The sequence below is a fragment of the Mus caroli genome, chromosome 16, assembly GCF_900094665.2.
Source record: "Mus caroli chromosome 16, CAROLI_EIJ_v1.1, whole genome shotgun sequence".
Lineage (NCBI taxonomy): Eukaryota > Metazoa > Chordata > Mammalia > Rodentia > Muridae > Mus > Mus caroli.
In genome coordinates this window covers 79,597,099-79,612,307 of record NC_034585.1, presented here as the reverse complement: position 1 = coordinate 79,612,307, position 15,209 = coordinate 79,597,099, and the positions used below count along the sequence as shown (strand labels likewise).

Below are 15,209 nucleotides of genomic sequence, written 5' to 3'. Positions count from 1 at the left end.
CCAGGGCCAAAAGAATGGGAATGGGTGGGTAGGGAAGTGGGGGGCGCTATGGGGGACTTTTGGGATAGTATTGGAAATGTAATTGAGGAAATTATGTAATAAAAATATTAAAAAAAAAAAAAATAAAATAAAATGAAACACAGGAAAAAAAAAAATAAATAAAGGCTTCGATGGTCCTTAATATAGGCCATCAAATTAGAATAAAATATTAAAATAATTCAAATAAAAGTATAACCCATCCCAGCCACCACAAACACAGTAGAAGATGGTTTCTGGTGGCTTTGCCTCACCATGGGATCAAAGCTAAGTGACACAGTAACTCTGGTCCCTGCCCTGTCGGACACAGGCACAATTGCCCAGCGCCAATGCATTTCCCAGCGGTAAAATCCTGAGCCCTTAATCACAGAGTAGCTGGCTGTCTTGAACATTTTATGATCGTAAAGTAGAGTCCTACCGTGGTAATGGCAATCCTTTTGAATTTATCCAGCTCTCTGCCCTTAAGAGCAGACTGAATTTCTTATTCTAAATGACATTGCCACAAGTGGTTATTTTTAAATTCCCTACGTTACATTAAGATAATAATATGGATCCCTGCTACTTGTGCTAAGAGATTTTTCTCTCAACTGAAAATGTCGCTTTTCTTGAACATTTCAACTTTTCACATAAATTTCCTAATAGTTTTGTTGTTGTTTGTTTTCAGGTGATTTAGATTTTTTTTTTAATGTGTAAGAATGTTTTGCCTGCATCTATGTATTGGCACTACATATGTGCCTGCTATATGTAGCAGAAGGTATCAGATGCCCTGGAACTAGAGTTGTAGATGGTTGTGAGCTACCGTGTAGGGGCTGGGAACTCCACCCAGGTCCTGTGCAAGAGCAACCAGTGCTCTTAATTACTGAGCCGTCACCACCGCTCCGTCCCCATCCTGTGAATTTGTGTGCTGTTCACAGCAGTGGGCTTGTGTCTATTTGTCTTGTGTCTATTTGGAGGAAATATCTCACCAACAACTTTAAGGATAAATGAGAAAAGGGTGCCACAGTTATCTTTGCCTGAACTTTCCAGGACCCTGTATGCAAATGTATCCAAATATAAGATCTTCCTATGAGACGGACATGTGGTCTACTCTGCTCGCTCTCGCTCTCTCTCTCTCTCTCCACCTGCTCTAGTCTGAGAAACTCCTTTTGGGGTGGGAGTGGGGAGTGGTGAGAGGCAATGTCCACTCTATATGGTTACAAATCAGCCTCTCCAGATGCAAGGCTTATGTTTGATCTGCTCTGCAAATAAGCACTCCTAGGATGGTAACCCACGCTGTTCAATACCACAGCTCAAGAGGGATGCTGGAGACAGGAAAGAGTTGTAACCCACAAGGCTGGAGATATGCAGGGAGCTAGGAACACTGAAGAACCCTAGCATCTTGGATTAATTCACTACACAATGGAGACTATTGAAATGAGAAGGAGTCTTGCCTCAGTATCTGGGAAGGATCTAGGGAAGGCAGTCAAATGCAGACTGGTAAAGAGCAGCGGTCAGTCAGTTCATATTGCCTTAACAATATCTGAGCTCGATGCGGTGGTACATTCCTATGATCTTAGAACTGGGCAGTGGGGGATTATGGGTTCAAGGTTATCCTCAGCTACATAGAGTTTGAGGCTAGCCTGGATTCCATGAGAGATATGAGACTCTTGTCTTCAAGTAAAACAATAACAACAAAAACCAACAACCAGCAATTTATCAAATTTATATCAATGTATAACTAGGCAATTTATAAAAAATAAAACTTTGTTTCTCACAGACCTAACTACAAGTTTAAGAAGATGCTGGGAGCTTCAGTGTCTTAGAGAACTCAACTTTCCTCTTTCAGAGTGGGGACTTGTGGTTGTGCCCTCCAGAGAGGACAAGCCCTACTCCATTAATAGCAATGAGAGCCTTCACTTAACCCCATCCCCAAACCCCACACAAACCCTGTGTATTGTTACTTCTCCGGGGAGTAAATTTCAATACGGGAATTTTGAGGAATATTCATATGGTAGCAGGCAGTAAGTCCACAGCTACACTTCATCAAAGCAAAATTGAGGGGAGGTCACAGAACAGGGAGAGGATTCACAAGTGGACATTCAGATGTTGTCAAGTTGTTAAGTATGTATCATGGATAGTTCTGAGGCTGAGAATGTATCGACGCTAACTGCCACGGGTAGGCAGGAGGGAAAAGAACCAACTCTGTAGTCCAAGAGGAAGGCTCAAGCATCATATACCTTCCACGTTCTCAGAATAAAAGAGTCAGTCATGAAGAAATACCATTTCAATGCTGTCCATGAAGGAGATCTTTACACCTTCAAGCATAGGTCATTTTCAAACGGGAAAGTTGGAGAAGGAAATGTAAGGAGAAAATGTTAAGGGCACAGAGCTTGCTTACTCTTTCTCCTTCCTTCCTCCCTTCCTTCCTTCCATCCTTTCTTTCTCTCTTCCTAAGGACGGGCTGACATTTTCAGACATTAGGTGGTAACAGCAAGACAATGAAAAAGTTTTTCAAAGTCCGGGAAAAGCGTGGTAATAAATGCCATCGAGACCTCTCAAGCAGCCAAGAGCTCCTTCCTGGTTCTTGCCTCTCAAGGTGGACGTGTGGGCATCGATAATTATTGCAAACTATCTTGACTTCAGGGTATTAAGTGCTAACCAGTCAAAGCATAAGATTTATATAAAAGAAATGCCCACTTAATTTATTAAATCCGACTTTGGCCAAGTTACTGGCCATTACCTGTGACTTGGTAAGACATGAAAAAGTCTAGGAGAAGTCTAATGAGGGCCTTTTATCTGTGTGGGAAAGGTCATTGCAAGCATCAAATATTGAATTTTAGATCAGTGCCACACTGAGCAGGTATATATTATAACTCAAATTAGACTTCAAAAGGACAAATTTGCTAGGGGTTCTATCATTTAAAATAATCTCTTGTAATAAAACTGACTCTACAGGAAGATATTAATCACATACTTTAATGCTGTCCCTTCAAATTGTTTTAATGGGTACACATTTGAGCAGAATATTAATTTTTCCAGTAAATTGGCTTTTTTGTCAACTTAAAAGAGGATTGAAAGGATGATAGTAAAATGTTACAAGTCAAGTATAAATCCAGGTTTAATTTTCTTTATTTTCTCCAGCGTTGATATTAACTAGTGATTGGCTTGAAATATAATTCAGTAAACTGACACAGGCGTGACTCAGTAATGACACACTTAATTAATCAAGTATTAATACCATATGATCAATGGGCCTCTGATTTTTAAAAAAATATATAGTTAAAATGTCAGGGGAACTTTTTGTAAGATAATAGGAGATTCACAAATCATCTGTTTTGGAGGGTTCTGGTGGTGGTGGTAGCAACTACACTCATTATATTACATTCTGTTTTTCTGTTCCCCCAGTAAACTTTATTTTAATAATGAAATGTGTGATTGGAGGATTTCTCACTGGACTCTCAGGTCTTTGGGTAGGTCAGCTATATTCCATAAGGTTGATGATTTTTTTTTTCGGGGAAGATAGAAGCTACAGAAAAGAAATTCAGGGACTTTCATCTCAGTTCACTTACATGATGCTGAGAGGAAGAGATAGGAGATTAGCCCAGAGAGCGAGCATCCTTCAGGGTCCTCAGTGATATGCCTTGAAGGACAAAGTGTATGTTTGTAGCGCTGCTGCATCTGGGGAAGGCAGCTGTTTTCAGAGCAAAGGTCACGGTGACTGAATGGAGCAGGAAGCCTGTTTGTAATATTTTCTCACCCATCCACATCTGCCCAGAGGTAGGGGTAGACAGACACTATATCTTGGTTCCCAGGCTGCACCTCCGTGCCTGCTGTTAACACTCCACCCCGGGACCACATCACAGCATGCTGTAGAGTCCTTCATGATCACTGGATACATGGGGAGTCTGTGGAAAGGAAAAGACAGTTAGTTCACCCTCCAAGTCTTCACATCTAGAGAAGAGGATCAGCAACAAGATCAGCCAGTCTCAAAGCAGCCTATCTGGACAATCGCTAATCTCTGACTTTCTTTAAGGTGCTTCGTTTTTTACATGTTAGGTGGTGCCAAGTGACACCTCGTCACACACGGTACGTAGTCAGTTGGAATGGCTGCTGTAAGCGTACGCTAACCAAGGACACAATGGCTTTTCTTTTAGATGAGCTGCTTCAGAAGGAGCAGAACTACTCCGACGATGTCTTGGCCAACATGATCAGTGAACCCAGAATCAGCTACGGAAACGACGCTCTCATGCCTTCGCTGACTGAAACCAAGACCACCGTGGAGCTCCTTCCCGTGAATGGGGAATTCAGCCTGGATGATCTCCAGCCATGGCATCCTTTTGGGGTGGACTCTGTGCCAGCCAATACAGAAAATGAAGGTAAGAGTCCCTAACGAGAGCCAAAAGCCTTCTGTGTGTGTGTGTCCTATTTTATAGGTCCCAGTGGTAACAGTTGCCTAGAATACTTTTGAGAAAAGGACCTGGTGTGTGTAGAGATCTGTGTCATCCTCAGGGATACCACTCCTATAGATTAGAGGACTCACAATATATGCTGTGATTACCCTATGTGCCGTCTTCATTTCTACATTTTAAGAAAGGTAACAAAAATAAACTAGTACTTTTTATTTCTCCTTTCTCTTTGTAAATTTACATACATATTTACATAGAGAGAGGCACACACCTACCAGCTGCCCAAGATTGGTATGTACAATATAGGGAAACACCATCTCAAAATAAAAGTACATAAGGAAACATAGATCAGGTCATGGATGACTGTGGAGGTGGGGAGCGGGGGTGGCAGAGAGACAGACAGAGACAGAGAACTAGAGACACACATCTTTGGACTCCCAGAAACCCACCTGCCTCCTCCTATGTTCGGGAATTTAAGACACTGAGAAATGATTATTTAAAAATACTCTCACTGGGAGTTATTTTATCTCTTCCATGAAACCAGGATTTGATTTGCGCTTCTAAGCTTTTGGCCCAGAATGTCCACCTTTAATGAAAAGGGTGACCAAATTAAGGGCAGAATTTGATCCCCCAGAGAGAAGATTTGACAGGGCCTTGTACAGTGAAGTAGACAGACGCTGAAATAATCCTCCTCAGCCGCCGATTCTTACTGAGAGAATGCAGCGCACCAAGAGAATGAGTAGAGTGAATGAAGCAAGTTTACGTCAGAACTAAAGAGAAATGATTTCTTGATCAACGAATCTGCACACCTGGGTGATGTAATTCTTCCAGGGGGGATTATATTAGGGTTTGTATTCCTGCATGAAATACCATGGCCAAAAAGCAAGTTGGGGAGAAAAGGGTTTATTCAGCTCACACTTCCACAGTGCTGTTCATCACCAAAGGAAGTCAGGACAAGAACTCACACAGGGCAGGAACTTGGAGGCAGGAGCTGATGCAGAGGCCATGGAGGATGCTGCTTACTGGCTTGCTTCCCCTGGCTTGCTCAGCCTGCTCTCTTATAGAACCCAAGACGACCAGCCCAGGCATGGCACCACCCACAGTGGGCCCTCCCAGCCTTGATAACTAATTAAGAAAATGCCTTACAGCTGGATCTCATGGAGGCATTGCCTCAAGGGAGGTTCCTTTCTCTGTGATAACTCCAGCTGTGTCAAGTTGACACACAAAACCAGCCAGTACAGGGACTTAGAAGTACCTGTTTAGGAAACAACAAAATAACCTGTTAGCTTATTTTGCCATTTTTCCATGTTCAGTGCAAATTGCATGCACACAATTATCTTGATTTCTTGAAACTAAGCATGTTTTCCAAGAAGGCAACAGTGTCTGCCTGGGATTTTCCTCACAGTGTAAAAGCACTGAGCAAACAGGGTGATTGTTGTGTTTGGTTGGTTTTTGGTTTGTTTGTTTGATTTTGGTTTTGGGGTGTTTGTTTGTTTGTTTTTGAGTCAATATCTGTCTATGTAGTTCTGGCTATCCTGGAACTCACTTGTAGTCCAGGATGGCCTCAAACTCACGGAGTTCTGCCTGCCTTTGCTGGGATTAAAGGTGAGTTGCTACCATGCCCGGTGAGTGAGCAGTTTTTGAAGACAGGCTGCGGAAATCTTTGTATAGACTTTTTTTTCCCACAGCATAACAACCCAATTTGCTTCTTTAATCTGAAAAAACAAAGGCAACTTACAGGTATAATTAAATTAGATACTACACAGCATCAACATTATTTATGGGATATGAATAATTGACTTTCCCACTTGTTAAAAGAATCCTACCCAAACAAAACCAAAAAGAGTAGGTCATTTGATTGTCTATGCCCCGTGGTATTATAGAGATACATTTGGGGCTCTGAAGTCATTGTTACCACGTACATAATCTGTAATGAGATGAGTATGTCAAAAAATGTACAGCCTCATTTTCTAAGCTCAGTGCACATGAGATTGGCTCTTCATAGTAAAAGCACATACTGTGACACGCACATGTGACACACCACAGACACGATCACTGATACTCTTGACAATTGCCAAGATGTCGAGGCAGAGCCTTGATTTAAGTGAGTCTGGATGGATGCTCAGTATTCAGTGTGATGCAGCCTAGGTCTCATCCAAAGCAGGCTTTCTTGTTAAAGGTGTGCTACTGGGGCTGGGGAGGTCACTTAGGAAACTGGTTTTGCCTGGCAAGCATGAAGACCTGTGTTCAAGCCCCACCACCTATGTAAAAAGCTAGGTTTGGTGGCTCTGGAAAGGTAGAGAGATAGAGACCCCTCAAGCGCATTTCCCAGCCAGCCTAGCCTACTTGGTAAGTTCTTTGCCAGTAAGCGACCTTGTCTTAAAATTCAAGGTGATGGTGCAAATAATGTGTACACACACACACACACAAACACACACACACACAAACACACACACAAACACACACACACACACACAAACACACACACACACACACAAATCTGCTAATGATTAACACCAGAATGAGAGCAGGAACAAGAGAGGGCAGGAATCTAGTCCATATAAAGGCTTATGTAGAACATGTGAACCATCTATCTATTCAGTCTGCAACAATGCCAGCTTAGCTTTATGCCCCAGGGCACATGAGTCTTCATGATCTCCAAGTCTTGAAGTATAGGTCTCACCTTTATATACCCAATGCCCCATTAGAACAGGTATTTTGAAAAGCCTTTTCAACAATTAATTCATTTTGTTGTTGTTGTTGTTGTTGGTTGTTTGTTTGACTTTGATGGTCTGAGGGGTGAACCTAGGACTTGTGGATGCTAAGCCTGACCTCCACTATGGACCGTAGCCCCCCAGCCTATGACAGTTCATCTTAGAATAAATGGGACTGGCAAGGTCTTCCTGGAAAAACAATGTTGCATGTAGCAACAATGTTGCAAATAGCAAAGATGTTGCAAATAGCAACATTGAAATAATACAGTCCTCCCTGTAGTTACTCAGTAACACACACACACACACACACACACTAAGAACTGCAGGGGTTGGTTGGTTCAGTAAGTAAGAACAATGAATTGTTCTCTAAACATAAAGTCCTGACTTTGAATCTTCAACACTTGCATTAAAAAAAAATGGCTATACATACTCCAGTATTGGGGGCAAACAGGTAGATTCCCCTTTTGCCCCCAAAAACTAAATCCCACATGGCAGCATATATCATATGTATAACTCCTGTATTGGGAACAGACATAGGCGGATCCTGAGTGTTCATGGCCCAGCCAGCCTATATGAATCTGCAAGCCCAGGCTCAGTGAGAGACCCTGTCTCAAGGCAGCAAGGTACAGTGTTAGAATGAGATACGCTAAGGCCTGCTCTGCAGTGTGCATGGACCAACCAAGTGCACACACAGGCACACCTGTGTGCACACACCACTCATGACATGCACACACAACACTATGGAGCCATACTGAATTCATAAATAGAACGGAAGTGGGTTCTGGATTTACATTACCATTCACCCCTTACATTCAGTGGGAAGTTAGAGAACCGGGTAGGGTGTGGGTTGCTGCAATGACCCTGTGTACTCCGGCATTCAGTGACCTGGATCCTCACCCCCACTAAATGGCAGTCATGCCTCTCTTTGCTTAGTCTAGGGACTAAACACCACATTCCCCTTGGGAGAGTAGCCAGGGCTCCTAATGGTCAGGTCTGACGTTCCATTACAGCTCTGCCGTGTGACTGCTCACATGACTGAGCCTCCCCAGCCACTGTCCAGCCTGAGATAATTTGTATCTTCATTCCTTGCTTAAAGGCAGTTTGAGAACGTTTTCCTAGAGACCTCTTTAAAACACCTTTTCAATGGAACTGGGTCTTGTTAGAGAGGCGTGGTCATTCTCTGTCCAGATGGCTCACCATGTGCCTAAACCGTATGCCCTTCAAATGAATAAGTAATAAAGGCATATGATACAGTGTTCCTGTTGTGCATTTCCCATGATCCCTGTTCTCCTCTACACACACCCTGAGCTACTAAAAATACCTACAGCTCTCAAAGGGTTTCCTTTCATTGTCCATGAGGCCCTTACCAGCATAGTTTCAAATGCTTACTGGAAAGGGCCTGATTTTCTTCAACAAAAAGAGTCTAGACCAGTAGATACCTGGTCATTTAGTTCTTTTACATTGAGGAAAAAAAATAAAGAGAGTTAAGAGTGTGGATGGCTCTGATGAGAGTATTTTCAGGACAGATCAGGGCAGTTACTTACACAAATGGATTCAGACGTTGAGACAGTCAGAAGGCGAGACCTGCACAGGATCTGCATCGAGTGAAGAGGTGATCATAAGTGCCAGCCCTACCTCAGGACTTTGGCAGTTGATGGCTGCTGCGAGCCAGGGAGTCAGTTCTCTCCAAAGATGCGGCCGGCGGTCCAGTAGATGGCTCTCAGTCAGTATGCACGCTGGCGGTGCTGAGTGGACTCTATGGCTGAAGGAAAGGACACAGGAAGTTGGGAGGGAAGAATGGAAGAGGGTAGAGGAGGAATTGGGGTTGAGGGAGTGGAGTGGGGACTTTGGTCAAAGCACAGCGTGTGTATATCCCAAATTCTGAAAGGCAATATAGGTAGACAAGAAACAGAATTTTTTCATACCGTAAACAATATCATAAAACAAAGTTTTCCAGTCAGGGAAATTTGTCAGAATTGTGTTCATACCCCAGTAGAATGAATAGCACTTAGAATAATGTCTCTCTACACACTAGTAATTTTCATCATTATCATAATAATTGTGGGTGATGAGGCAACCCACTGTACACCTTGCCTGTGCACCACAGATTCAGGTGCTACCCTGAGCCAAACGTACATTTTCTGAGGTGTGACTGTCAACAGCGAGTGGAGCTTCGTTTGGCCACACCAGCAACCGCTGCACCAATTAGCTCCTTGGCATCAAGACATATAAAAAAGTAGAGTCACACCCTTCGGCTAACTCCATTTTACAGGGGTCATAAAAATCACAGTTCATATTTGCGGTGAGAAATGAGATATTGAGAAACTGTCCATGTCATTGTTGAAACATACAGGACATTCGATAAATGGAATCATACAGCGTGAGAACCTTCAGTGTAATCAATGTAATCAATCATATAGCGCGAGAAGCTTCTGAAGTGAATTTTGAAAACAATCACTCCTTACTGCAATAAAAAGACCAGGTGCTGTTACCTTCCTTTTTCCATAATCGGAAACGGCCTCGGGTGGCTATTTGGCCACAGTCACACACCTTGACACTGGTTCTGGCTTTCATCGATGCCACTCCTCCACTTCTTTTCTAGACCACATTGCCAGTTTGCACACCAGCAAAGTCAGGACCGCTTCAGCCTCCTGACACGCCCAATTCTCTTAATGCGCTCAGAAGCGCAATTGGCTCATTTTATGAAGACAGCTCTCTGTCCTTCTGTTCCCTGCTGCCATTCTTACCAACTGTGCCATCCAGAATGGATTTGGGGTTGTGGTCACTGCCGACCACTTGGCCTGTGAGCCTCTGTAAGCTAAATGGTTGAAACTGTGGGTCCCCAACGCTCCCATCAAACTCCCGCTGGCTTCCCTCCACCACTACGCTCAGATTTCTTTCTCTCTTTTACACTTGCCAGACCTGACCCAGGGGACCTCCTCCTCCCTAGCCTTCATCTGCCCTTCAGCCACTTGTTAATCCTTAAAGCTTGGTTGCCCTCTCTCCCTTCCTTATTTCTTCAAAATCCAGTCTGAGCTCAGGGAAGTTGTTTTCTGACAAGGGACAGAACACCGCCTTGGGAATGCCAGGTGGTGCCGAGCCACGGTGGGGGGATTACTGCACTTAGACGTTGTTTTCTTTGGATCAGTCCCAGAACGCATACAAAAGGATGATTGTGACTGTCAGCAGATATGACAGGAAATGGTCTCATTTCACACAATTCCGCTGAATGTCATCTGTACAGAGGAAGCCAGCCATTTAAAAGGAGAAACGGGGGGAAGCCCGTGGGTTACTTCTTAACTCTACCCTAAACTCAGAAGGAATTTGCTTCACTAAATGGCAAAAAGCGTTGCTCTTCCGATAAACTCATATTTGCATTTCCCCTGGCAATTGAATAATCCCTTAGTAGTTAATTAACTGTAAAAGAAGATAAGATTGAGTAGCTGTGGGAGGAGGTAGCTTTTAGGTTTACTGCTGGGCTGGGTATAATCTATTTTATTTCTAATCAAAAGCCAAGAAACCATCTCTAACCTAGCCCAGAGGAAAGTCTACCTTCCCCAGCCTTCATCTTTGATCCTATTGCACATCCTGGCGAGTGCATTATGAGCACGCTAAGGAGACACGTTGGCACGTCAGGGGCGCTAAGCCTTTGGAAGTAGTATCCCTCCCCATCCTTGATGCCCAGGATTAGCTCACCAAGGTTCTTTTTTTTCCAGCTGCTCCTTTTTCGACTTGTTTATTGCAAATGCTTTCCCTTGCTCTGTGTTCAGAAGCCACGACTTAACCATCCTGATTTGTCTCCTTTGCTCTCTGTCTCTTGCTTCCTGCGCCAGTCGAACCTGTTGACGCCCGCCCTGCTGCTGACCGAGGACTGACCACTCGACCAGGTATCTGACTCACCCCATTTCGCCTCTCCTCTCAGCACTGTGCGCTTCAGCAAACATGCCTCTCTGGGTTGCACGTGTTGCAGGACAGAATTTAAAACTACTGTAGGCACCAAGCGTCATTTCAGACTCTTTGCTTCTCTTTATGCTTCATTTCCCAAGTTCCTACGTGATCTAGTGTGTGTTTGTTTGTTTGTTTGTTTATTTCTGAGCTTTCTTTCTGAAACAAAGAGAGTCTTTTCAAATGTGGGGCTCTTTTTCTTGATTTCTTCCTTTCTTAATAAATGGAGAGTGTGATGTGGGCCCTGTCCTCACACACGGTAGAGGCCCAGGGAGGTGTAGATTTCAGTGGGAAATTGGTTCTTGCTGAAGACATCTCCTTCCTCTCTTGTTTAGTATTCATGGGGGTCCTTGAGTGGCCTCAGACTTTTGTTGGTTACTAAAATAGACACAATTTCCTTAAAATAGCATTATTGGTATTTCTCCAGCTCCAGAAATACTTTGTGTCCTTTGTGGATTGACTATACTTACTCTCAGCCAGTGGCTGAAGTAACACAACAGATGTATACGCATAATTTTGCAGAGAAGCGCTTTTGTTTTTCTGTCTTACAAATTTCTTCACTATCAAAATAGATATTTCTTTTTATACCGTTTCCCAAGATGAAAAAGAAATGGGTTTCGACCCCTTATTCTATGTTTAGCCCCCAGCTAAACTTAAAGTCTTAAGAATAATGTCACACCGCAAGAGACATAGAACCCGCTTGTGTCTACTCCTCGCACAGCCTCACCCCACTGATAGTGGCCGACAAAGTGAATCAGAGAGGGGAAAGTCAATGAATTGGAAGACCTGTGTATTGTGGAGAGATTTTCTTCCAGATAGCACATACCTTCCCACATTTACTTTCTTTATGCCCAGATCCCATGAGATACTCAAGAACAATGTTAACATTCCTTAGGGACATCACTCAAGGGAGGTAGTTTTGCTTCTTGGTTCAGAGGTATCCCCAGTAAGACCAGATATGGCCACGCCCCTCTTCTTGCCATTCAAATCTCTAGCCTTGGCTGCTGTCAGCCATGGTCCTAGGTAAAGACTTTGAGAGTCCTCCTGGCATCACGCTGATTCCATGATGTGGTTCAGCACCCGAGCAGAAATTGCAGAGTGATACGTCGGAGGACAGCTGATCTCATTGATCCGACGAACGTCTCGTCTGAAGTGCTTTTAAAGGAACCTTGAGTTATATAAGTTGTACACTCTTTGGGCTCTCTCATGTCCTCTTTAATGACAGTGTCACTAAGTAAATGTCCAGGGAACCAGCAGTTGGCCTTCCCATGCTGTTCTGCCAGCCAGTGAAGCCCAAGGCAGGGCCGGTAAGTCCAGTCAGTCCTCACCACAGCTACAACCAGCTCAAGCTGGCCTTCTAGACTTTTTAAAATAGCACGCTACTCATTTTATTTTTTAAAGATGACCTATTTTTTATCTATAAACATAAAATGTAATATTGAGGCATACATCCAGCTGATTTTATTACATTCCTCTCTTATATAAGGATGTACTTGTTCCTGTTCAAATAATCCGGCACTAACACAATCAACCAGCTCATCTTCTCACTCTGTTTATGTAAACTTAACATGTAAAAGGCATTTTCATACACTGGCAAGCAAAAGTCATCTGTTTTGAGAAAAGAAACTAATGGCATTCTACAGAACAGGGAAAGCCTACAATAACAACAGTATTATCCCATGAGACATCAGTGTTGTAAATTCTGTGAATACTCAAAAAGAATAAATGATAAGGCTCTTGCTCCCGGGGGCCTGAGGTGTAATCAAAAACAACTCACTCTGAATTTATAGAAAGATGGGAGGACAGGAATATATGAGGACACACAAAGACGTTTGGTGACAGAGCATGTTATCCAGGGAACTCTCTGGAAAGGAGCTTTCCACAGAGAGAGGGGACTGTGAGATTTAAGGCCCAGGGGAGGGCGAGGAGGAAATCAGTTAGATTAGAAACTCTCCTGGGCTTGTCCTTGTATCCATATCCACATCCTTCCGAAGATAGCCACCAAAGAGGAAGATGGTACATACCAGGCATGCGGAAGCCAGCTAAGCTGCAATTATGAGCATGGAACTTGCTCGCCGTGTCTGAGGAGTTGTGTAGGCTCTATCATCTGTACTTCTGTGTTGGCAATGAGTCTACCACATATTCAGATTGATACCTTCCTACGCTGTGCACCTGTTCCGATAACTCTACAGCCACATGTTAGGAACCCACACTCTGGACTCTACCACATTGCATCTGTAGACTTTTCCAGTCTTAGATGCCCTTCCCAGGATTGCCCTCCACCATTGCTCTTTAATAATCTTTCTTCTCACTCAGAAACAAAGAAATCAAGGGTGTGAGTTTTGGCTTAGTCCTTTCTATGCCCTGTTTCACATCACCATGATGAAGAGAATGATTTTCTTTCTTATCTGAAAACCCAGCATATTGTAATTTTTAGAAGATAGTGTCACCCACAAGCCACAGCAATAAGGATGCCGATTTCTAGACACAGTGACAATCCCAGCTACTAACTCTTCCTGGAATGTTTCCAAGCAAAAACTGGACTCTTGCAGACAATAAGAAAACACATCAGCAGTCTCTTGGTGTGTTAAGCTACCCCGCCATTATTCCTTGTCCCATCCTTCTCCAGGCCTAACAATCTAGTTTCATGACCCCAAGAGATATTTTCCTATTGATTTATTTCATTGTTCTATTGTTTTGTTAATCTCTCTGTAGTAATATTGCTTAGTGTGTAGAACATCTTCTAAATGCCATTACGTGCTGAACAGCAGTGAAAGAGGGACTCTTTCTGATGAGTCTTACACTACTGAACTGTGAACATTGCCCAGTCATGCTAGCATGTGACGTGAATTTGATTTTTTTTTTTTTGCCTTTTTCTGTCATCAGATACACTGTCAGTGTCCTCTCCACCATACCATGAGCTTATACGGTTTTAAATGGGGACTTAATAATTGACATATTCATCGCAATGCTGCGCTCTCTGCCTCCCTCATCCCCTGATATAAAAGGGAAGACTACTTAAGAGTTTTCCTTAAAATCTCAGAAGTAACTTTTAACTTCTGTGCTACTACTCGCATGTGGTGAGGAAAGGCTGCATCAGAAAGAAATCACTGTTGCTCTAACGAAGAAGTAGGTCAGGTTTTATAAAGGTTTGGAGGAAGATGAAAATAAGCAACCGGGGTGATTTAAAGAGCATTCATGTCACTGCCACATTAAAAAAAAAATAGTGTCAGGAAGTACAGAGAACAGAGTGAGTTATAATATGAAAAAAAAATAAAGGTAATTTTTTAAAAAGTAACATAAAAATAGAAGGTTGCAGGTCTTCAAGTAGCATCCAAAGACAAGGGCTGTCGAATGAAAACAAGCAAAGTTAAATGAGATGAAACAGAAAGGGGACTTACAGGTCTCATTGTGTCTTTCCTGTCCAAATTAATAAAAATGATCTCCTGATGAAAGGAAATTAAAGTTCAGATAGAACACCGTGAGAAAAGAAAGCGCTAAGCCTTTGTATTTGTCACCTAGTCACCTAGTGCTGTGTAACAAGTAGCCCCAGAACTTAGCAGCTTCATAGAGCAAGCATTTAGCTCCTTACAGCAGTTTTCAGCCAGCATTTTAGCATAGGGCAGAGCTGACTGGTTCTGGCTCAGGCTCTTTCATGAAATCACAATGAAGACACTGCCAAAGCTGTGGTCTCCTGAAGGTCTGGCTAGAGCTGACAGAGATCAAGCACTCTCGTGGCTGCTGTCAGGAGCCTTCGGTACCTTCCCAGGGCAGCTGGCTTCCCACACACCAAGAAGTACAATAGAGGGAATAAGAAAGAAGTTTTGGTGCCTTTTATAAGGCATCAGTTCTGCCGTGTTCTACTTACATAGATACCATATTATCCCCTGCTCCGGAGAACAGAATAAAAAAAGGTTTTGAAATCATTATTAATAATAAATGTGTGTTGTATACTCACATATGTAGACAAGTACAGTTCCCTACAACCCAGGCCAAGAACACATGAAGAGGAACTTGAACAACAGTGGCAAGTCGTTGTGAGAGTTAGAACAGAAGAGTAGGAAGGCCCAGCTAGAAGGAAATGGGGAAGTGTGATCCAGAGGCAGAAGCGGGGGAGAGCAGCAGCATT

At 43.1% G+C, this 15,209-nt stretch overlaps 1 protein-coding gene across 6 annotated transcripts in view; it reads left to right on the top strand.

The window, feature by feature from the left end:
• The window catches only part of App (amyloid beta precursor protein), a 215,778-nt gene that overhangs the window by 188,253 nt on the left and 12,316 nt on the right, over window positions 1–15,209 (top strand). For 3 of the 6 annotated variants that reach the window (XM_029470476.1, XM_021184768.2, XM_029470474.1), the window contains 2 exons: window positions 4,170–4,391; window positions 10,969–11,022. In XM_029470476.1, coding sequence (XP_029326336.1) covers window positions 4,170–4,391; window positions 10,969–11,022 — 276 coding nt within the window. The remainder of the gene's footprint in view (window positions 1–4,169; window positions 4,392–10,968; window positions 11,023–15,209) is intronic. The other 3 variants (XM_029470473.1, XM_029470475.1, XM_029470477.1) reach the window with 1 other exon arrangement.